This window comes from Rosa chinensis, chromosome 7 (assembly GCF_002994745.2).
Source record: "Rosa chinensis cultivar Old Blush chromosome 7, RchiOBHm-V2, whole genome shotgun sequence".
Lineage (NCBI taxonomy): Eukaryota > Viridiplantae > Streptophyta > Magnoliopsida > Rosales > Rosaceae > Rosa > Rosa chinensis.
In genome coordinates this window covers 56297994-56322321 of record NC_037094.1, presented here as the reverse complement: position 1 = coordinate 56322321, position 24328 = coordinate 56297994, and the positions used below count along the sequence as shown (strand labels likewise).

The 24328-nt window shown below is 37.1% G+C and overlaps 3 protein-coding genes across 3 annotated transcripts; all 3 read left to right on the top strand.

Moving 5' to 3' along the window:
* The first annotated feature begins 831 nt into the window (after window positions 1–831).
* On the top strand, window positions 832–6708 carry LOC112180407 (uncharacterized protein At2g29880-like). Its single transcript, XM_040512104.1, has 4 exons — window positions 832–957; window positions 2654–2907; window positions 5777–5879; window positions 5989–6708. The coding sequence occupies exons 2-4, from the start codon at window positions 2666–2668 to the stop codon at window positions 6520–6522; spliced, it is 879 nt and encodes a 292-aa protein (XP_040368038.1). The 5' UTR covers window positions 832–957; window positions 2654–2665; the 3' UTR covers window positions 6523–6708.
* A 520-nt stretch (window positions 6709–7228) lies between these two features.
* Window positions 7229–9955, top strand: LOC112180406. The gene is made up of 3 exons (XM_024318955.2): window positions 7229–7501; window positions 7627–7852; window positions 9672–9955. The coding sequence occupies exons 1-3, from the start codon at window positions 7292–7294 to the stop codon at window positions 9953–9955; spliced, it is 720 nt and encodes a 239-aa protein (XP_024174723.2). The 5' UTR covers window positions 7229–7291.
* Window positions 9956–18214: 8259 nt separating this feature from the next.
* LOC112177122 (amino acid permease 6) lies at window positions 18215–24053 on the top strand. Its single transcript, XM_024315335.2, has 7 exons — window positions 18215–18743; window positions 18915–19148; window positions 19283–19376; window positions 19448–19662; window positions 19798–19940; window positions 23085–23312; window positions 23419–24053. Exons 1-7 carry the CDS (start codon window positions 18635–18637, stop codon window positions 23842–23844), a joined length of 1449 nt encoding a protein of 482 aa, XP_024171103.1. The 5' UTR covers window positions 18215–18634; the 3' UTR covers window positions 23845–24053.
* Window positions 24054–24328: the final 275 nt, after the last annotated feature.

The window sequence follows — 24328 nt, the reverse complement described above, 5'->3', positions numbered from 1 at the left end:
TTTCCCTTAATTTTAATGTTTGAATGACACGCACCAAGAATGAAAGGTGAGGGTTGGAGTAAAAATAATCATCGTATGGCCCACAACATCAGAAGTTTTGATCAAACACATATATGTGCGACAATTATAGCGAAAGCAACGCCCGTACAGGGCACAGATCGAAAATCCATCGTTGCAGTCTTGATTTGGGGGTTGGACACATACATGTGTTTTTTGGCCTTACTCTTTTTTTAATTTTTTTTAATTATTTTTTTTTTATCGAGATCACATGATTCCTCAAAGGCTTCCTAGGCCCAGAGACTAATCCTTGCAGGGGAATCATGTCAAAACGCTTCCTTCCCCCAGGAATATATTGAGATTTAACTCTAATAAGAGTGATTTGAACCTGAATGTGGGGTTCCACACCTAAATGCTCTTACCAACTCGACTACCTGTGGTGATTTTTTTTTTTTGGCCTTACTTTGTCACAGATGTAGTATGTGGCTATCCGCCATATTTGTTGTGGTGAATGTGATGGCTGATGTGAATCAAGTCGTTGATATGATAGTAACTTAGGGGGTGTATTCAATTAGGAGTTTATAGGATTGTTTTGTATTTTAAGAGTCCTTTAAACTCTTGTCGTATTCAATTAAGATTTTAAAAAATCCTTTAAAATCCTGTGGTATTCAATCAAGATTTTAAAAAATCCTTTTAAATCTGATGGTATTCAAAAGCCCAACGATTTTAAAAAAATTTATTAGATACTTGATTTTGTAGGATTCTAGGGTGCTTGGTATAAATACCAAACCCTATTAGAAATCCACCCTCTAGACGTGAGATTTTGACATCTTTTTTTCCTCTCACACTCTGAAGATGAAAAGACGTCCAAGAGAGAAGAAGATCTGACCTGAGAAGACAAACTGACCTGGAGCTGACCTCAACCTGTGAATCTTGTGGAAATCATCACTTGTTAAAAATGTATTTTTGATACGCATGTTCAATGTTGATTGCAATGGTTTTGGCTATTAATTTGATTAGGTTAGAACGTTTATGCAGACATATTATATGGCTTTGTGTATTGTTTTCTCTATGAAGATCTGGAAAGTTTTACTATATGATTAAACTTTTCATATCTTAATGACCTCTGGATTGTCTCCACCTTGGTTATCTTTGAAGTTTGGGAATATGTTACCAATATATACTGATTCAGTCCCATTTAATTTGCTCATTTTACAATTCAGACGTATTCTTTTATGTTGATTAACTCTTTGATTCAATTTTGAGCTTATCTTTCCATGCTTTGTTTTTTTTTTGATGAAGAGTGTTCCTTGATTTTGATATGAATCTATTGTTGCCATTACTCCAATGACGTCTTTTGTTAGTGAAAGCACAAAAAAAGAAAAAGGTCGATCTAGATTTTTTGAAAGTCAAGTAGTGCCGAGTCAATCCATGTTGTCTTGATCAAGATCAATAGAAAAATATCCATGTATGTTGTATGACTGTCTTGGTGAATATTTCTCTTGTTGCCAGAAAATTGATAATTGATGACATAACTACAATAGCACTATCCATTTTGGGAGCTTCAGGACAGAGTCTAACCTGATTATAATAATTTACAAGTTGATTTACATGAGTCCACAATGGTGCCCTGCTACCCAAAGGGTCTTACATGTGATACAAGAGAAGTAGTTCTCTACTTCTTCTTTTTGTTGCTGCGAGTGTTTTGTCTTTGAGGTTCTCTTGTTGGGTAGTTACCCATTGGGAGCAATTTTGTCAAGCTGAACTGATAATTTAAATCCAAATTTGCTATACTGTTTGGATTTGCTGCTATTTGCTAGCTTTTACCATAATAAGGTATCTAGCTAAGTGATTTCTTTTTCATTTATTTACACCCAATTTATCTTCTCTTTCAAATTTCTGCATTGTCTTTTTTTTTTTTTTTATTCTTAATTTATGCATTGTCTTTTCTCCAGCTGATCTAACAAGCTAGGTGCTCTTCTTCCATAAATTGTAATTTTAGCTAACTCTGGAGAGCTTTACTTTGCAGGAGAACCAGCAGTTTCTTTTGCCTTTGGGGAGCTATAGCCTTTGGTCTTTGGAACTTAATTTGAGGTACACTTTGCTTCAGTTCATGAATTTTAACAAATGATAGTGAGGATGTCCTCCACCATGTATTGCATCTTTTAGTTGTAATTTTACTTCATTTGGTTTGTGTCCGGCTCCCTATTTATTTTTCATGTGACTGGTTATGATTTTGATGACTTTGGATGGAAATCTGCTTTATGTAATCTTGAATAGACTTTTTTTCATAATTGGAGACTAGCTATAATCAAACTGCTCTTTAGTAGTGTTACTGATGCAAATATATATGTATTCTAACTAACATTTAAGTAAGCTAGCTATGATCAGATTATAACCTTATAGGTAGGGGACTTATAGATCATACAAATATATAGGTAATCCAACTTGTGCATTGTACTATATATATGCAGATTGTAAATTTTTTTAATCATGGTACATTTTGATCTTGAAAATGACAATTACCTTTAGAAGACTATATGCTTGTTGTGACTTGTTTGCATTTGCTGTAATTTTTGAAGTGTTTATAAAGAAGAAACAAAACAATAGATTATATATACATACTAATGAAAATTTTCCTATGTATGTATAATAGAGTATTATCATCATGGTTGATCCACAACAAGATGGGAAAAAAAATGGGAATTATGAGCAGTGGACCAAGGAAGAGAGTGATACCTTATTAGAACTAATGGTTGATGCCGCCGTTAGGGGATGGCGTGACAATAGTGGCATTTTAAGTAAGCAAATAGTGGAAGAAAGAATACTTCATGTTCTTAATGCAAAACTTGGGTGTCACAAGACATACAAAAACTACCAAAGCAGGGTAAGATGGTTTAAAGGTCGATGGAACTGTCACGCCCCTGATTTTACACACATGAAAATCGATATATATAACCCCATAATTATATATGCGTGAACGTCCAGTCATCAATACAAAATACCTGGAATCTTTTTCCCTTTAACTTACACAGATATTGATGCCCTGAACCCTCAAAGTTAATATAAACTCGCTCCATAGAGTTATATATTACAATGCTTACGAAATAAATTGTCAACAACAAAATAAAACGTAAATGCAACTCAGAGTAACTATACAACGGAAGTCCTTAACAACGGTAAAGTCACAAAGATAGCTTCCTACCATAAAGCTGCTCAGGCGTCACCTCAGCTTCAGCCACGATCTCCTCGACCTGCAGGATTAACCCCTACACCATTCCATTGAATAGTGCACCGGGTTCCACACAACAAACCCGGTAAGCTTATGAAGCTCGTATGAGTAACTCAAAACCAATTACACAAATTTCACAAAAGCCTTCTGCTCATAACCTCAATCCTAGCATCCAATTACACAAATTTCGGTCAAACAAGACTTCCTCAAGAAATGTTTAACGCCATCCTAACGCACTACGGCGAATTCCAACATCACACTCATTTCCCATTTCCCCCCCCTAGGAGTTTTTGTCATCAACATGACATCAAAGGTGAAGAACAATGAATCACCTTCCTATCCTCACTACAGAGTACAGTTCATAACCGCTATGGCTCTTAATGTAAATCAAACCATCAATCAATACAATCAAGGAGAAATCAAGGCAATCACATATCAAAACAAGCAAAACAATTCATAGTAACCCCTGCATATAATTTAGTTCAGGAGGTCACATTAAGTCAAACAATTCAAGACAAAGTAGTCATCGAAGTCCCACACTCTGACGTCTATAGGTAGCCCCAACCATCACAGCAGTCCTCTCGACCTTTGTTAACTTAATAACAATTCAGCTCCGCTACCGAGCAGTCATCACACTGATCATCGCACAGATTTCCACCGATCATCACCTAGATTTGCATCATCCTACTAATCATCACTTAGATTTCAAGGATCATCACATAGATTCACAAAGATATCGCCAATCATCACATAGATAGCGATCATCACAGAGATTTCGCTGGTCATCACATAGATAGCGATCATCACATAGATTCACAACGAAGCCACTAATACATGAATATATATGTATATATATACATCCCATAATATATATATATACACACATAGTCATCCATCCACACAGAAAACCACTAATACCAACTATAGTCATAGTTAACCTAATAACTCCAAGACGATAGGGTAATCATACTCATAACAAATATCAACCTTATTCATAACAATTATCGATCCTACTCATAACAAATATCGATCCTGCTCATAACAAATATAGATCCTGCTCATAACAAATATCGATCCTACTCATAACAAATATCGATCCTACTCATAACAAATATCGATCCTGCTCATAACAAATATCGATCCTACTCATAACAAATATCGTGAGATTTACTCACCAAACGATACAGGTATTCCATTCATTAATGAACCTTGTGAGATTACTCACCTCGAAACTCCCGCTGCGTCTTCAATTCAGGACAAGGCAGCCAATCCACAAAATAGCCGTCCAAGGAGTACTACGTCACGTACCTAAGGAATTACAGCTCTCATTCAGTCAACGAATCACAAGGGATAACGTTCGAAACCCTAAATCGAACCAAAATTCCCAAGGTGACGCCAAATGAGGCGAAACCACATCCGAGACCATCCAATGTCTCCGGAACACTTATACGATCGATATGTCAAAATCACAAGTCGATCGGATGCTCAAATCCTCAAGGATCGAATAAATCGATCGGTATGAAACTGCAAAAATCATAACAATTCCATACGAACTCCAAAATTTGCATATTATATATCAAAACGCTCGTATCAACGAGTAGAACATATATAATACCAAAACCAGTTCCTTAAGTGGCCGGAACACCTCCGGAACACCGCCACAGACGGTGGTGCACCGCCGCCGGCCAAAAACTCATTATTTCACAAAACTCCCAACATCAAAAAGCTTCATCTAAGCATGCTTGTGAATTCTCATAACTGGATCGAAGTCAGAAAACAAGCCTAAGGGATCGAAAACTACCTCACAAGCCGTGAACAGTAATCCCAACTGAGTTGATCGAAGTTTCACGTGAATCGATCCAAACAACCACCAAGGATCGATCAGCGAAGCTATTCTGAGCTCAACCAAGGAATCGTTGAAGCCATGAAGTCGCCGGAGTTGTGTTTTCCGGCCGGGTCCGAAAACACAAGGCTGCACCGCCTTGCAGCGCCTCCGTGGAGAAGAATCGGCGATAGAGACCACCAGAGGGACGACCAGACGGAGGAGACGACCCTGCTGGTCAAGTTTCACGGCCGGAGACCGCCGCAGTTGGCCGGAAAAGCCGGGTCGGAACGCCGGGTTCGGGTCGGGTCAGGCGGTTTATTTCGATTCTGAAGGTAGCAGCCGAGAGAGAAGAGAGAGAGAAGTAACTTCCGAAAATGGAAGAAATGAAAATAGTAAGTTTCCAACTTGGGAAACTTCTATTTATACCAAAATGGAAATTCCTTCCAATGGCCATAACTTTCTCACACGAACTCCGATTCTCGCGTTCTACATATCCACGAACTCGTATCGACGCGCTCTACAACTTACGTGAAGGAAGTTTTCGGAGAATCTCAACGAATAAAAAGTCAACCTTTGGCAACCCCCCTAAAACCATATCCTTCAATTAATTATTCGCCCGAAACACTTCCGCTCCATCCACGAGCCACGAAACCGTCCAATAGTTATAAAATTAATTCCGGAAAATCCTCGGAAAATAATTACGAATTTCCGGGGCATCACAGGAACTCTTACTCTACCCTTATGCGTTTTAGCTCTGGTTTTGGATTTGATTCAACTGCAAAGAGGTTTACTGCTTCTAATGAAGTATGGGAGGAATACCTTAAGGTAAGCTTCCTAAATACTATATAAGTCTATTACTTTATTCTCATAAATAAACCTTCTTTGAAGATTAATGTGATAACAATTTTAAAAATTTTGTTTTTTTTTTCCCTAGGCTCACCCAAAGGACACCGACTTGCGCTATGGGACATTTGATGATTATGAGGACTTGGAAATTGCTATTGGGAATGGTGTAGCGGTTGGGAAAAACTCGGTCGGGTTGGGTAGTGTTACTGATGCAAGAACATTAGGTGTTGGTGAAGGTAGAGAGGCATGCATAGAAGACTTTGATTATGATATAGATTGTGAAGCATTTGTTGGACCAAATCAAAATAATCCCTCAACTCATCCAACATCACCCCTCCAATCCCTTGAAATTTTGGAGGTTCCGAGGCGAGGAACAACCCAAAATAAAAGAGGTAGAACCGATTATGAAGGAAATTCTAACTCAATTGGGGGCACCCCTCAAAGTGGCGTTATGAAGAAGCTTGATAAACTTTACTCTGGTTTTGAAGTAATGATTAATTTACTAGAGAAAAGAGAGCAACAAAGTAAAATTTGGGATGCTATCATGGAGATCCCAAACTTGGATGAAGCTACCGGTTTCAAGGCTCTTGAGTTGCTTGATACCAAAACAAAAAAAGATTGATTCTTGAATATGTCTCCTCAACAGCAATCAAATTGGATATTCCACAAGTTGGGAGGACTATAAATTGTGACTTGCTATGTTATGATGTCTTATGTGATGTTATTATGAATTAGAATACATTTGGTCTTTTAAGTTCTTTTGAATATTTTGCTTTAACTATTATCGGATGACTTTGGTTATTTTGTTATTATTGTGACTTTTGTAGTATTATTCTATTTCTACCTCATCAAGTTTCGTAATTTTTTTTTATGTGATGAATGTCGCTTTATTGACTTAAGATGTTGGTTTATTTGAGATGTTTTGAGTTTACTTTTGTTTGTGATTATTTTTCTGATATAATGTCTATTTATGTCTATTATCATTACATATAGTGATACACTTGTTTTAAATATTGCAGCAAATTGTGTCCTTGTAGAAAAATGGAAGGGGAAGAAATAGATGGGGAAGAGATAGGGGGAGAGAAGAAATAGATGAAGATGAAATTGAAGAGGAATTTTAAGAAACAATCAAGTATTTATTGATGGCATTTCAAGCAATAATCATTGTGTTAAGAGAGACTATGAGTATGATGCATCAACGTATTCATCGTCCTCTCAAACGACGACCTATTACTAAGAAAGGATATCATTACATACATGGTTTGTTGAAAGAAGACCCACAAAGTTTTCGATAGTTGCACAGAATGTATCCAAATGTGTTTCTAAAGTTGTGTACGATTATTAGAGAAAGTACACCTTTGGAAGATACAAGGTACATATGTGTTGAAGAAATGCTAGCAATGTTCTTAATCATTGTAGGCCACAATGATCGATATGGTAATGTTCGGGAAAGGTTTGGTCGTTCGCATTTTGCTACTAGTCAAAACTTCAACAAAACTTTGAAGGCCTTGAACACTATAGCACCACGTATGATGATCAAACCTGGATCTGCAGTGCCCTCTAAAATAAGGGAAAGCACAAGGTTTTACCCCTACTTTAAGGTATATTTTTTTCCCTCAAAGTTATTTTAAAGTATGCTTAAATATAGTTCGTTTGCTTAAATTTTTTTAATTGTATTTCCTATAAAATTTTTGCTAGCTTTTTGTTATTAATTTTTTTTTTCTAGGATTGTATTGGTGCAATCGATGGCACCCATATTCTAGCGACGGTAAAAGGTCGTGGAGTAAGCAGCTATCATAATCGTCATGGAATTCAGTCTCAAAATGTTTTGGCAGCTTGTGACTTTGATTTACAATTCATATATGTGCTAAGTGGGTGGGAAGGTTCGGCACATGATTCAAAATTGTTAAATGATGCCTTATTAAGGAGAAATGGACTTGAAGTTCCTCAAGGTAATTAATTATTTTTATTTTTTTTCATAAAAAATCATGTTTGCTAGGATTTAGTAATTTCCCTTTTATTAGTTTGTTGGTTTGGTGAGCTTGAGTACTTATTTTATTGTATGACATGCTAATTAAAATATTGGGAAAATGATCATTTACCCAATTTTAGGCTAAAAATTGCCCACTTGCTCCACCAACTGTTTTTTAACCCCATTTACCCAAAACACTCTAAGGGATTATTTCCCCTTTACCCAATTAATTCTTTTTCTTTTTTTTTTTAGACTTTTTTGCCCTCTCCTTCTTTCTCACTTAGAGAGAGAAGTCACCCTCCACCTTGCTGTGCTCCGGTGACCAGTGGCCGGCGCGGTCTCCGGCGACCGGTGACCGGTGACCGGATTCCGGCGACCGATGACCGGAATCCGGCTATTCGAAATCCCACGACCGATGACCGGAATCCGGAATCCGGCTATTATTGCCCCCTAGTAATCATATTACTGCCCCCCAATAATCATATTATTGCCTCCCAATAATCATATTATTGCCGTTCAGTGAATTGTATGAACTCCCAAAACCAAATGAATACACTACAGGCACTATTGATCAATTTATAATCATATTATTGGCTCCCAGTAATCATATTACTGCCTCCCAATACAAAGTCCAATGTCTCTACTGCCTCCCAATAGACCACCAAAAATGCACATTTTTGTAGGATTCACAGATAATTTGACTTTAATACACAGAAAACAACATGTAACTTATCAAAACACCACACTATAGTGATCCCTGTCCCTCGTATCAAAGTCTACTGGGGGCCAATAATGTTTCTACTGCCCCCCAGTAGACCATCAAACAAACCCCACAGTTTTTTTACTGGGGGGCACCCATGCTTCTCCTGTGGACACCCATGCTTCTCCAGCCTGATTCCGGCACGATTCCGACCGGACTCTTCTCCAGTCTCTCACCTGCAGCCCTTCTCCGACCGGTCCCAGCCCCGACGCAGCCCATCTCCAATCGCTCACCTGCAGTGCATCTCCGACCGGTCCCATCTCCGCCTTCGTCTTCCCCAGGTCCTCTTCTCCAGTCTCTCACCTGCAGCCCATCTCCGACCGGCCTCAGATCTGTGATCCGTGATTGAGGATGGTCGGCACCAGAACGGTGTTCAGTGATTGGCAGAGGTCGACGAAGATGGGGCTTGGGATGTGCTAGCCGGCGCCGAGATCGAGGTCGACGAAGAAGGTGTTGAAGGCGTGGTCGCCACTGCCGGCTAGAGAGAGAGAGAGAGAGAGAGAGGAGGTGGAGATCGGGGGGAGAGCGAGAGAGTTTGGGAAGGAGAGAGAGACTGAGAGGAGATGGATGGGTTTAAATTTAATTAATAGGGGCTAAAATGTCAATAGATGTTAGATTGGGTAAACGAGGTTAAAAAACTCTTGGTGGAGTAAGTGGGCAATTTTTTGCCCAAAATTGGGTAAGTGGTCACAGCCCCTAAAATATTTTATCTTGTTAGGCAAATTTTTTCTAGTGGATTGTGGATTTGCTAATCGACGCCAATTCTTAGCTCCGTTACGAGGTGTTCGATATCATCTCAAAGATTTTGGTGGTCAAGGTCGCCATCCTCGAAATGCAAGTGAGTTGTTCAATCTTCGCCATGCGTCATTGAGGAATGTGATTGAGAGGATATTTGGTATTTTTAAATCACGGTTCACAATTTTCAAAACCGCACCTCCATTTCCATATCAAACACAAGCAGAATTGGTGTTAGCTTGTGCTGGACTACACAACTTTCTTCGCAAAGAATGTCGTGAGGATGAATTTCCTGTTGAACCAGAAAATGAGTCATCATCTTCATCCTATCAAGATATGGAAGATGAGAATCTTGAACTACTTTCTCAAAGTCAACAACGACAAAGAGCGGAGGCTAATGCTTGGAGGCTTACTATTGCTGAAGCTATGTGGGAAGATAGACCGCGAAATGATGATAATGAAAGTCAAGAGAATAACAATGATACTCAAGACAATGAGAATGAGAATAATGAGGAACATATGGATGACGGGGAACAAGAAGGTTATGATGATAATGAGGTTGGGATGGATGAGTATGCAGCTTTCTAATGTACATTTTTAATTGCCTTTGCATTTTTCATAATGTATTCCTTTGGTTTTCTTTACGTTTTTCCTAATCTATTTTGACATACATAATTTATTTTTATGAAACTTTTTTTTTTTCAAGTCATAATAATTTTTGTATTATGTTTGTCCAAAAAATTATAGTATTCTATTGTGTTCTTTATTCAATTATTGTTATAAGGACAATCCATGCACTTATGAAATCCAAACAAATCTTGCTAATACAATACATTAAAATCTGTTTAAATCTGTGTGGAATTAAAACAATCAGCGGATTCTGTAGAATCCATGAAAATCCACGGATTATAAAAAATCAATCAAAATCATTTAAAATCTGGATTGAATACACCCCCCCTTAATTAATTAGCATCCCTTTTGGATTATATATGTATTTCCTTCCAAAAATAAAAGAAAAATCACCTACTGTATTGTAAATATATGCTGCTGCTTTGTCGGTGAGCTGTGACCTATTGGTGAATTATAATTCCAACATTGTAAAGGTCATGGGTTCGATTCTCACTGATATATGTAAGGGTGGGGTGGGCTAAGATTTTTTTTATTTTTTTATTTTTTTATTTTTTTTTTAACTAGTTATTATTGTACTCATTTATGAATGTTTCAAATAAATTTGCATGCAGCATTGTCCTAGCCTACATCTCAGACTATTGTTTTCCCAAATCCTTAAATATCCCTCTTATTTTTCTCTCACCCGTTCTTTATAACTTGCTACAGTGTTACACATTACAAAATTTGGTGTCAATTCTTGTGCTTTAAGTTCTTCATTAACTGCTTGGTGATATACATAGCATCGTTTTTTTTTGTTTTGTTTTTTTTAAGAAAAGATATTCATGTATTCATGTTCTGATGTCCTAATCTTATACATAGCATTTTTGTTCTTCAAAATATGATAATACACATTCCAATTCCTTTTCAAGTTATTGATTCATTTGGTTCTAATTAGTGGAACAAGCTATTTTGTAGTTGCATTGCTTTTTATTTCCAAGAAATTTTTGTAACAGAACAACGTACTATTCGGACAACCTAGTGAAACTACAGTTTGTTTTACATTAGGCTTAATTTTATATTAACCATCTTAGATTAACTAGGGCTAATAGTGTTGTTCATAATGCCCCTATTAACGATCGTAACATCGTCTATGATTTAATATAAATTCAGTTCTTCTACCAAAAAAAAAAACAACAAACTTCCATTTACAAAATCTGTTCTTTAATAGAAGTAAAAATATATTCTCATCAAATAAAGCATAATGTGTTCATCTTTGGCTAATGCAATATAAATAAAGCTGTACAAAAAACGGTACTTCACATTCCAATTCCTTTTCAAGTGATTCTAAATTTATTGCCCCAACAAGCTAATTGATAACAATAGCTAGGTAGGAGGCAAATTTAGCCAAAATACGCAACCATGAAGAAGAACAAGCCACACAAGAAAATCCCACCAGAAGGGCAGAAGCAATGTCAATTCTCAAGAGATTGCGACCTTGGCCTTGAGTGGATTAGATTGGCATTTTGGTTGACATAAAGTGAATTTGAATACAAACACAAAATATTATTCCAAAATCAGACAGGAAGGTGCCAACGTGGTCCCTTACAAAAATAATAACTTGAAATATAAATAACAAAAATGAAAGAGTGAAAATAATTGGGATCTTGACCAAATGCCCAAATTTGGGCTAACATGAACCCATCAAGAGATTATTGTTCCCACTTACCCATTTAAAGATCAAAAGACAATTTTAACCCTAAAAAAATTAAGGAATTACATAGCATCTCTCTCTCTCTCTCTCTCTCTCTCTCACACACACACACACACACAAATCCGCCTCCTCACCCAGACCACCGTCATCGATCTGGCAACAACCTCCTTGGCGACTTCTCGACCATCACTGTCGGCTACTCCATCGTTGAGTCCTAGGCCACCATCATCTACGGCTTCGTCACCGTCGTCGTTCTAGTCTCGTGCAACAAACTCGGGTACTTCTCGATCTAGTAATTGGATTTGGATGACGCGTTGGGGTCGAAGAGGGAGAGGCAGGAGAATCCGGAGATGGCAGTGAGGAGATAGGACTCGGGTCGGGTCTGGACCGAGCAGAGGTCCTGGACGGCAAGGCGGGAGTTGTTGTTGGTGTTAGCGTCGAACTAGAGGACAAGAACTTGTGGCAGAGGTCGAGGAGGGCGATGCGGCCTTGGCGGTCGCCGGTGAGGAGGAGGAGGTGGCAGTTAGAAGGATTGGTAGAGAGGAAGTCGTGACCGAGGGGGAGTGGGAGATGACGAGCTGCCATGATGGTCCTCTTCTGAGCAGAAAGCTTCATGGTTTGCTCCGATTTGGTGCCCAGAGCACTTTCTTGGTGGTCAAATTTTTGTTTTTGTTTTTGGTAAACTGTGAGCTCTGAGAATAGATCGGAAGGAAATTTTGCTAGTAGTTATTGTTTTGTTGATTATGATTTGGTTGGGCAATAATAAGATTATTGGGAGGTAATAAAACGATCATTGGAAGACAATAATCTTATTATTGCGGGGCAGTAATAAGATTATTGGGGGGGGGGGGGGAAATAAAATCGGATGCCGGATTCCGGTGACCAATTGCCGGAATCCAATCACAGTCCGGCGGCCAGTCACCGGAGTCCGGCGAAGTCTCCGATGACTCTATCTCTCAGTGACAAAGAGGGAGAGGGCAAAATTGTCCTAAAAATAAATATAAAACAATAAAAAAAAACTTAATTAGGTATTAGAGCAAAAGACATGTAAATTATTGGGTAAGTGGGTAATCTCATAAAATGTTTGGGTAATTGGGGTGAGTGTTGCTCAAATTTAGATAAATTGACATTTTCCCAAAATAATTATGTCTGGAAAGCTGTACAAGAATATAATGCAGCGTCTCTACTATAACTTTTTGTTAGATCATTATGGACCAATATACATGGGGACCTGGTGATTGATGGGTGTGATTGTTTGAGAAAGATGGATAGGCTATTCTCCCTCACTCATTCTTAAGTTTGGTTGATTCCCAACTTCCCATCCAGAATTTAGGTCAATCAACAAAATCTGTGGTATTTAGTCAACAAACACTTGGTCTGAAAACACTTATCCTAATTGAATTGAGTTCTTAACAACATTAATACAACCAAACTTCTCATAATCTCACTGTTTTTAAAGGGAGAACGTGAAGTTAAGAAGCTGAGTGTTTTGCGGAGTGTGGCAAAACTTTTATCCGTTAATATTAGTTTTCTTTGGAATTACCTAGTGATATGAACTTGTATTGACGCTTTGTAATTAAATATAGAAATACTCTACTTTCCAGTTGAACTTGAATCGATTATGACCTTCTATCAATTTGGAGCAACATATATTTTTTTTGCTAGGACCATTTTTTTTTTTTAAAGTCTGCTGAACCATATCTTAATATATATATATATATATATATATATATATATTTATGAAGAAAAAATGTCATATAAATCTTTCATAGTTTGGACATTTTCTCCTCTCATGTAACCAAAGAAAAACATCTTTCATAGTTCAATGAATAAGATTATACTACAATATGTGAGATTGAGTTGTTAAAAAGAGCCGTTACTTAAAATATTTAGAATAAATTTCAGTTTAGTACCCTGTGGTTTAGGGATAACATCATGTCAGTCCCTGCGCTTTCAATTTGATCAGCAACACCCCTGTGTTTTCAATTTCAATCAGCTGTGCTCAAATTTTACTATTCCGTCCAATTTGAACGTTAACTTTGACTGGATTGACAAAGTAAAATTTGGATGGAACAGTAAAATTTGGGCATGGTTGATTGAAATTGAAAGCACAGGGGTGTTGCTGATTAAATTGAAAGAGCAGAAAATCAGGGACTGATATGATGTTACCTAAATGCAAATTTGTGAAATCTTCCTCGCTGCGAAAGGGCTGTATACCATTGCAACATGCTTCTTCTTGCTGATAAGAGGCCTACCCTAGCTTCTTCTTCTTTTTTCCGGTGAAACCAAAAGCAAACCATTGACATAGGGATGAGCTAGCAAGCGTAGGAGCACAGCAACTCATAAGTCATAACCCTACAATTGTTGTGAATTCTCCTCAAGGAGAGCATTATTTTTACCCAATGGCATCAAAAGAACTCCACCTGGCCTGCGAACTGCCGCTGGTATGGGTATCCTGACCGAGTAAGAACATGCACAATAAGAACCAAGTTTGCTTCATTAATAAAATTGATATTATATATATTTCCGTTAAAAAAAGAAAAAAAAACACAAAACATTACTTTCAGGGTTTTACTTGGGTAAAATGTTGTTGAAAAGAACCCCATTCAACGCAGGTTAATTGATTTAAAATGAGTCCAACCCGGGTGGAAAAGGCGAACCCTGATAACATCCCAGTCAAGACAGAACTGTATGATGGAGCCAATAGAAAAGAACAGAACAGAACTGATGGAGTCAAATATCGTGAGCTGGAATATGTCGTAAAGACGAGAAAGAATGGCGTTAATGAAGGGTCGGACAAACCTGCAAACGCTGCTCTTTTTCTGATTAATTAGTATTTGTATCTGTCCGCCCACCACTTATCTGTTACCGTTCACACTAGCATTTGTAAAAGCTCGCTGCAAAATATTCATGATCAAGCTCTTTTTTTTTTTCTTTTCTTTTTTCAAGATAATATCTCAACATTTCAGTCTTTAATATGTACTCTTAAACTGCTGAGCTAGGCTGAAGAGCAAGAAGCAATGTCATTACATATAGTACGTACTCAGGTGCATGCGTTCTTATAATCAATGCTATATCAAATCATGTTAGGAATGCATGGAGATCAACCCAAGAGAGCAAAAGAGCTAGCATCGATATGTTACCCAACGTACTTGTTAATCGGAAGACGATTGTAAAGAGAAAAATTATGAGAGAAATTAAAATTATGAAGTTTGTAATCTCAATTTGAAAATGAAGATTCAAATTTAAGAACTCTATCGATATAAATTTTTTTCACAAAAAAAAAAAAAAAATCATAGAAAATGGATCCGGCTCCTCTAAAGTTACATAGTGTGAAGTTACGTGAATTTCATAAAATCACAATCATTCGTTTAATCTAACGGATAGAACAGTGGCCACCTAAATCAATACATATCTAAAAATGATTTTTATTTTATTTTTTCCTACAAACTGAAGTTAATAGTCACAGCCAAAAAATAATAATAACTGACGTTAACTTCGGTTATTGTTTGATCAGACTCTTGCATCTCATAACTCTTTGGTTTTGTTCTTCATGGTACTTGCACCAGCAAGGATAAATCAAACAAAACTTTTACATTTAGTTCATTTGCAGTTGTCATACATTAGCATATCAATTATTAAACGTAGATCAAGTTGAGGAAATTCCACATACACAAGTTGAGGAAATTCCACATACAGTGCTGGATAAATTATCAAGCACTCCGACATCCCATAGATGATTAATCCATATGCATATATGATTACAAAAGATTAATTAGGCACCCTTCATCTCCAAAATGAAGTGTGATACAAATCAAAGAATTAATAGAGGCACAGGTCATGGGCAAAATCCCTTTGCAATTGAAGGGATATTGGCCAAATTGAATTCATCCATCCGGCAGCAATGAAAACTCAGATCAAACATAATAAGTACCCCTTTGATCTTGAGAAACAGAGGAAAAAGTTCAAAAACTGAGAGACATTAAAATTTACACAATAGTTGGATCGTATAGGATCGTAGAGAACCCAAATTAGATCTTAATGTTTGTTAACAGAGGTAAAGCCTAATGCCAACGTAGGTTAAAGCTAATTTGGTACCCAAAAAAAAAAAACACTCTAATTTTTATTAGTTAAGGTTGGCACTCTTCTATCCGTTAGATTAGATGAATGATTGTGATTTTATGAAATTCGTGTAACTTCACACTATCTAAATTTAGAGGAGCTGGATCCATATAAAACACTCAAATGTCAACTAATCAATCATAAGCAGACTCTCTATATATGATGTTGAACAATACAATGTTTCACGTGAGAAATTGACAACATATAAGCGGATGACTCTTCACTAGCTAGGTACCCGTACATTGCACCTCGTCGTATAATTGATCAAGTCAGGAACAATATATGTGCTCTACAAAATCAACCGTACCATTAGGCCACTTTCGTTCACTTTTAACATCTGTAGGATCAAATCCATTATCCTAAATTCACTTTGAGTTCCAAGGTGTCAGGAGATAATGCTAATGGTAATCTAGTAAGATTGCAAATGGCAACTGAAAAAGGTGAAATCTATATATACATCTATTACTTTCCATTTTATATAAAACTTGAAAGTAAACTCTGAAATTCTGACAATTTTGTTCTCTGAAAACAATAAGCCTTAAAATTTTAATATTTATTTATAAAAACGAATATAGTGACTGACTTGAAATATTCCATATACATTTTATATTAATTAAAATATGAAATGGATGGCCAGGTTGTACGGTTAGAGGTTGTTCGAAAAAGTTACTGAAGCACTTTGCTGACCATGAAATTTGGCCGGTTTACGTTTGTCCACCCCAAAACTAGGAGCATTCAGCTCCTTTATAAAGTACTATCTCTTTTTCAGGCAATTAATGGAACAAATGCAGATTCTCTTACTTTTGTGATTCCAATTAGGATCGTGTAAAACTGAGAAACATGCTTCCTACACAATTCTAATTTTTCTATTAACGCGTGCTTGGACCAGCCAACTAAAGAAAAAAAAGAATCAAATGCACCTTCATTTACAAGCATTCTACAGGTAACTGCTCTATGTTCGTTTATTATATATTGAAATGAAGAGTTGAGTAGCTTAGTATTTTTTATGATCTAATAACTTAACATGTTTACTTATAAGAGTACCTAGTTTATGTAAATGAATAGATCGAGAAACTTCTAATATAAGTCTGCGAATTAAAGAAAATAAATGCTAAAGCTTAGGAGCTTGCTGCTATGAATCTAACTCCATCGCGATTGCACCCAATCCAACTGTCGGTTTGTTAGGTTGCTGGTTGTTGGTGATCTAGGTGATGGCGCCTGTGGTAGAAAGCTCGATGACGAGTCTACAACTGCATCTTCTATGGCTCGTTAGTCTTAGGCTTCACCCACTTAGGGTTGGTTAATTATAGGGTTTGTGGGTTGGATTTTGATGTTAGCCCCATCTAGTCGTCCGATGAGGTTTATTTCAGAGGGGAACACGGTCTCACGATATCTCTACATAGGAAAGGCGTCACCGAATTCCACTCAAGTACATCTCAATTTGCAAGAGTGTGTAATGTTATTTACTCAAGTAAATGGCTTTCATTGTTGTGTTAAAAAGACAAAATAAAACTACTAATAAGTAATAGCACACTAAAAACATTTAAAGAAATTAAAAAGACAGTTAAACCGCACACGAGTTCATTAGAGCTAGTTATAGCCCTACTATAATATGTTTCGGAGATTGTAATTAGGACCACTCGGCCGGTCAAACTCAATAGTAAAACGTAAAATACTGAACAATTACAAGATCAAAGACAATCAGAGTTGACCGAAAAAAAATAAAGAAACTTTGTCTATATTTTTAATTTAATTTATTATTTTTATTTTTCTAAATTTCTTTCATTCACGAAATTAATAGCCTACTAAACATGAAACTTTTGGTAAAGCAATTATTACTCATTTTAAAATGGACTCAGTGATCAAAACTAAATCATGATAACTTGATAAGCATAATCGGCCAGGCGGCAAATGGCGCTCACATGATTACAACAATTCAATGGAGGTCAATGAAATACAAATAGAAAAAAGAATAGGCAAAGAAAGTAGCATACACGTGCTAACATTTCGTGTTATTTTCAAAGTGATCAGTGATGTAGAATGGTGGACTCTCTGAGACCAACCCAAGTCGCAATTAGAGGGACCGACTAGGCAGATAGTGTGAGAAGAAGATCAGATCATCTCTTACATGCATTCATCTACAGATTCAGACAGAGACAGAGACAGAGATAGAGATAATAAGATAGAAAAGAGAGGAGAGAAGAGCGAATAGAGAAGAGAGTGATTTCCCTTCTCACTACCTTTCAAATTCTTCAAAAATAAAAACCCACGATCAATGGGCACCATTAAAACTCTCTAAACGAATGGATGGACCAAATGCGAGAACACAACACCAAGGTGGGGACACCTTTTTCAGCTAGGGTTCCAAAACAAAAGATGGCCTTCCCCACCTCCACCCCCAATTAAATTTAAGCCTACCACCACCACCATCAATGGTGCAGAAGCTTTGCAAAACCCTGTCAATAATTCTCCCACAACCAAGCAGCCTATAGCTTCTCCTAGCCTACTATTTTAGCCATTTTCTGCAAATTTTAAAGTAATATATAGTACTCAAAAATAGTTCATTTGTCTAACCTTACCAATTTGACAACACAGGATCAGCGGAAGTCTTTCACTTTGACTTTGGTCCTTACCCTACAGTCCCATTATTTTACTCTAACATCACCTTTTTTTATTGTCTCCCCTCGACCTTTTCACTCCTACATATATCCTCTCTTCGCTGCCATTTCTCCTTATAACAAACCCAGGTGCCAAATACTCGGTGAAGCATTACCCTTTCTCTCTATAGCAAAGCCTCTTTCTAAACACAAGCTCTGTTGAAGGAGATGGCTGAGTTTCAGAAGCCTAGCATGTACATAGACCACAACCCCTCGACCATTGAAAACGGCGATTTCCGCAAGAACGTGGACGACGATGGTCGCCCCAAAAGAACTGGTATGAACTTATTTCCCATGTACAGTAATGCTATACTCCACTCTCAATTTGTCATGCATTCAGCTAGTACTTTGTGTGTTCGCTAGACGCAATATATAGAATGATAAACTGAGAGTGGAAATGGTTTCGGTTTTAACTAAAATGGATACATATTGTTTTTCGTGGTTGAAGGGACGTGGGTGACTGCTAGTGCACATATCATAACTGCTGTGATTGGTTCCGGTGTGCTATCTCTGGCATGGGCGATATCTCAGTTGGGTTGGGTTGCCGGACCGGTTGTTCTCATGCTCTTCTCCTTCATCACTTACTTCACCTCCACCCTGCTCGCCGACTCTTACAGATCTCCGGACCCTGTCTCCGGCAAGAGAAACTACACCTACATGGATGTCGTACGAGCAAATCTAGGTAAATTAAGTCCAAGCATTTAATTTACCCTAGCTATCTTTGACCTTCACTTATCTTACTGATAGTTCCAAGGAGATTATGATATTAATGTTTACGTTAATTAACTTACGGTTCTGGCCTTCTGGGTTTTGCAGGAGGCAGAAAAGTTCAGCTATGTGGGTTGGCTCAGTATGGTAATCTCATAGGTGTTACCATCGGTTACACAATCACTGCATCCATCAGCATGGTGTAAGTAGCTAGCTAACTTCCGACAACATAACACGTCGGATAATTCGACTTATCTTTTGCCATATTTGCAGGGCGGTGAAGAGGTCGAATTGTTTCCACAAACATGGTCATCATGTGAAGTGCCACACGTCGAATAACCCATTTATGATAATATTTGCTTGCTTCCAAATCTTGCTCAGCCAAATACCAAACTTCCATAAGCTCTCATGGCTCTCCATCCTCGCAGCCATCATGTCGTTTGCCTACTCTTCCATTGGCCTTGGCCTCTCAGTAGCCAAAGTCATAGGTAATAAAAACGTTGAAATTATTATTCAGATACATATCACTATGAACACACATGGAACATACCAAACCGATAGAACTTGTCTCGTTTCAATAATTTGTGGCCAGCTAATAGTTAATAAAAATGATTGATTTACAGAAGGACCACCTGCAAGGACAACCTTAACTGGAGTTACGGTGGGAGTGGACGTGTCTGGCTCTGAGAAAGTTTGGACGACATTCCAAGCCATTGGAGACATTGCTTTTGCCTATGCCTACTCTACCGTTCTTGTGGAGATACAGGCAAGCTACTTAATTACTCTTTCACACTCATTTTCACTTTATGGACAAGCCTATAATACTTAGTTACATGTCAGTAGCGCATCGACTTTGTGTTGTCAAATTGTGAATCTAATTAAGCTACTAAATTATTTGGTATAATACCGGTAGTCACGTCCACAACAAACACACTCAATCTCTTGAGAAAATGAAGAAAACCTAAAGAGTTGCCCAATTTTTATTTATTTATTTATTTGTAGATAAGAGGATAGATACCTGATCTCCTAAGCGTAGCTAGCTATACCATATATCTCAGATATGATTAAAGTTCTAATATAGATCCAAACAGAAACAAAAACATAATCCAAACATATATATCTGCTTGCGTTTCTGTCCATGACAGACATGCTCAATAATATATTTATCTTTTTGGACACTATAAATAGCATGTATAGTTCATCACTTTTTTATGAAATGAAACCTAAAAGAATAACGTGTCTGAAATTTTTTTGACCATATAAATACTTTATGTTATAATTAAGAACTATCAAAGACTTTAATCAAAGCCGCGAACTTTGCTCTATGCAACTTGGAAAGGTCACAAAAGCTTATATTAAGAACATAGTAGAAACTATGCTTGGACCCTGAAGCACCTTGTGAGGGGCTCCGTACAAAAAAAATAAAAAAATAAAAAAACTTGTGAGGGCCTCATAAACTACGCGGCTTGCTGGGCTTATGTCAACTTTTAGATCTGGGAGGGTTTCACTTGCATGTAGCAAGGTTTGTTACTTTGTTTTGTCTTCATCAAAAACTCTAAACACAGTGTTTGGCTCCATGCAAATCTGGAAGCTTGAAACGTGTGCCTTGGCATGGCATACCTACCATGCTTGGTTTCGAAGCATTAGCAAAGTACGGTTTGCTTAATTGCCAGGTGTCGCATCATCACCCAACTCCACAGATTAGAGATTAGGATCTAAAACAGTTTGACGCATGACTTCAAAGATAATTTAATCACGTATTAATGGTTTACCCGACCCATTTGCTAATCACTCTCGTAAATATTAACCAGTTTCCCTTAATTATACCAGAAGGAAAACACACACTGTGTGTGTGCATTTAATTTTGAAATTAAAAATATTTTAAAATAATGAAACCAATTTTTAGCAGTTAAATATGAGGAACAGTTGAAGTTAGTGGATGATAGTTTGGGAGAGTAGATAGATAATACTTATTTTTATATATTTTTTAATCTTTTTTATTTTGTAATTTACAACTTTATCCTTACATATTTAAATTTTTTTAAATTTTTTTAATATTTGAGGGCTTTTTCAGTAAAAAAAAATTTATTTTAACTAACAAACTATTTTCTCTTAATAATAATATAGATAAATAAATTTCTTAATAACAGAGTACAACTAAATAATGATCGAATTTTCCAAACATAGGGTGGCTGGACTTGTGCATGAATCTAAAAATTGTAGGGTATGTGTTGGTAAATTATTGAGTGAGCAAGTTGCCAATTTGATTGCTTTTGGTCCTGGCTTTCTTTACGGAGAAAAGACGAAAAGATATAGTACCTTGTGAATGTGCCAATGTTCTTATACTGTCTCATAAGGACACTTAAAGTAAGAATCTAATTATTTAGATATGCCCATGGAAATTCTAGCTCCCATAACTTTTCCGCTAGCAATTACAGTATCTCTGAACTCTGAAGGCTAGCATTTAAGCAAAGAATAACTTTTAAGTTGTTCAAAAAGTTCCTAACATATCTTGAATGAAAGTTTGTTCTTTTGCCAAAAAAAAAAAAAAAAAAAAAAACAGAAAAAGTTCCTAACATGCAGATCCTGAATGAGAGTAGTCAAATCCCTTTAGTCTTGTTAATATGCTTGTATTTTTTTTTTTTGAAGGGGTTTGGAACCCAGCCTTACTGGGAGGCTCAACCCCACGCCCGAATATTATTGATAACAGAAGGATGATTGTACACCGAGGGGGACATATAACCTTCACCTCGAGCACTAGTACAAGAATCCTCAGAGAGTACATCCTGAATAATAACAGGTGCCTCATCTAACCAATACTCATCTAGAACAGATAAACTAGCAAGGTGCGCCAATCTATGGGCTACACCATTTGCTTCACGGTAAATGGACTGTAAATGAAAAGGCGATAAAGCCTGTAAATAAGCCTTACAGTCCTCTACAATGCTTGTATATATCTCCATAGTTTAGGCGGTAAATTAATTTCATGCATTGGTAGATTGATATAAAAGTAAAAAGTACGGTTGGTTCTTCTTGATGTATAAATATAATTTAATGTAATAAGAAATTATTTTTAATCTTAAACTACGACTATATTAATCTGTTTTGTGTAATGCTTTTCCTTAGTACTTGATCACATTATTACTTTATATTTTTAGTTGCTTAAGAGTTTCATTATTAGAATAACTTTAGATTAATATGAGAATATGAGATACAATAACAAATCATATTTTAGAGAGACTACATATTCTTTATGTTGTCTATGTCACAGTTAGCTAGGTTAAGTTTTTAACCATGTACTTTGTCAAAAAAAAAAAAGTTTTTAACCATGTATCCCTCGCAACACTTTTTGAAAGATTCCTCGAGGACCATCAAAGGTGGACCACAAAGCCCAAATTTAAGCCACTCGCCCACTCAATTAGTTTTGTACTTTTCATTAACAAATGAAATTCTTTATACTTTTGTTGTCGTCCATCCTTTTTCTTCTCATGATAGAACCCTTGATTGGTGATGTCACATCTTTCATATGATTCCCCGATTCGTCACATCTCAACCTTGTTCCTTCACTAGTTAGCTACAAGTCTACAATCTCAACCAGCATCTTAAAGTTGGACCATGAAATTTAGCTATATAACAGGAAAGAAAAAAGTGGAACATGTTATGTTATCTTCTTGTATTTTTCTTTTAGTAAGGTCATTCTTTTTGACTCTTTTGTGTAGACAAGTCCAAATATCTTTTTTTTTTTTGAAACGCAAGTCCAAATATCTTAATTAGAGTAAAATTTGAAGAAATAGTTAAATGATAGAGTAGTGTTAGAAAGCCGGATCATGCATTTTGATAATGCGATTTGATACATCCTTCTTACATTAATTATTATGATGAGTTATACATCGTTATGTGGATTTTGTAGGACACATTGGGATCACCTCCGGCAGAAAACAAATCCATGAAGAGAGCAACTAGCGTTGGCATCTCAACCACCACAGTGTTCTACGTCCTGTGCGGTTGCGTTGGTTATGCAGCATTCGGGAACGATGCACCAGGAAATTTCCTCACCGGGTTCGGATTCTACGAACCCTTTTGGCTAGTTGACATGGCCAACATCTGCATCGCCATCCACCTCATTGGTGCCTACCAAGTAAGCCTTGCCCCCTTTATGTTACTAAACCTCAGCACAAGATTTCCTTTTCAGGTTGTATACTAACGATCCACATATCATGGATGGCTATCTACTTGTTCATTAGGTCTTCTGCCAGCCCATATACGGATTTGTCGAAAGCCAGTGCGCCAAACGCTGGCCTGAAAGCAAGTTCATAAACAATGAGTACGCCATTAATATCCCTTGCTGCGGTGTATACTATTTCAACTCCTTCAGACTGGTGTGGAGGACTGCGTATGTGGTGATGACAGCAATCCTAGCCATGTTGTTTCCGTTTTTCAACGACTTCTTGGGTTTGCTCGGAGCAGCGTCGTTTTGGCCACTGACCGTCTACTTCCCAATAGAGATGTACATTGCGAGGACAAAAATGCCAAAGTTCTCATTCACCTGGACTTGGATGAAGATTTTGAGCTGGATTTGCTTGGTGATATCACTTGTTGCAGCAGCTGCATCAATTCAGGGTCTGGCAACAGATGTGAAGAAGTACAAGCCCTTCCAAACCGAGCAATAATATGCTTCAATTAGTACCATAGCTGATCATATAGGGTTGAGTAGGGTACTGCATGTGTGATTAAGTGCGTATTTTAATAATCTCCACCAAAAGTTTGAAGCTATCAAACTGGGTTAATGTTTCAAGTATTTGTCAACAAAAAAAAAAGAAAGTAAAATAGAACAGTCTGGTTCCCTCGATCAGTTCAAGATCAACCAAGTTCCTCTCAACACATTCTATTAATTATTGAAGAAAAATAAGCCTAAATGAAGGAAACTTAATTACAGGTGCTATATATAAATTGGATAATGAGCATCCTCATTCTCCCAAAATAAAGATATCGTCAGGGTTCCCTGGTTAAAGATGATGTTTTTGTAATTTCTTTTCCTTGCCCTCTTCAGTTTTATTTTTATTTTCTTGAGCCTCAACTTTGGTCGGACGGCCATGCATGTGAGTCGTCATTTCAGTATCAGTTAGGTCCTATTGTGTTTGAATCAGATTGTTT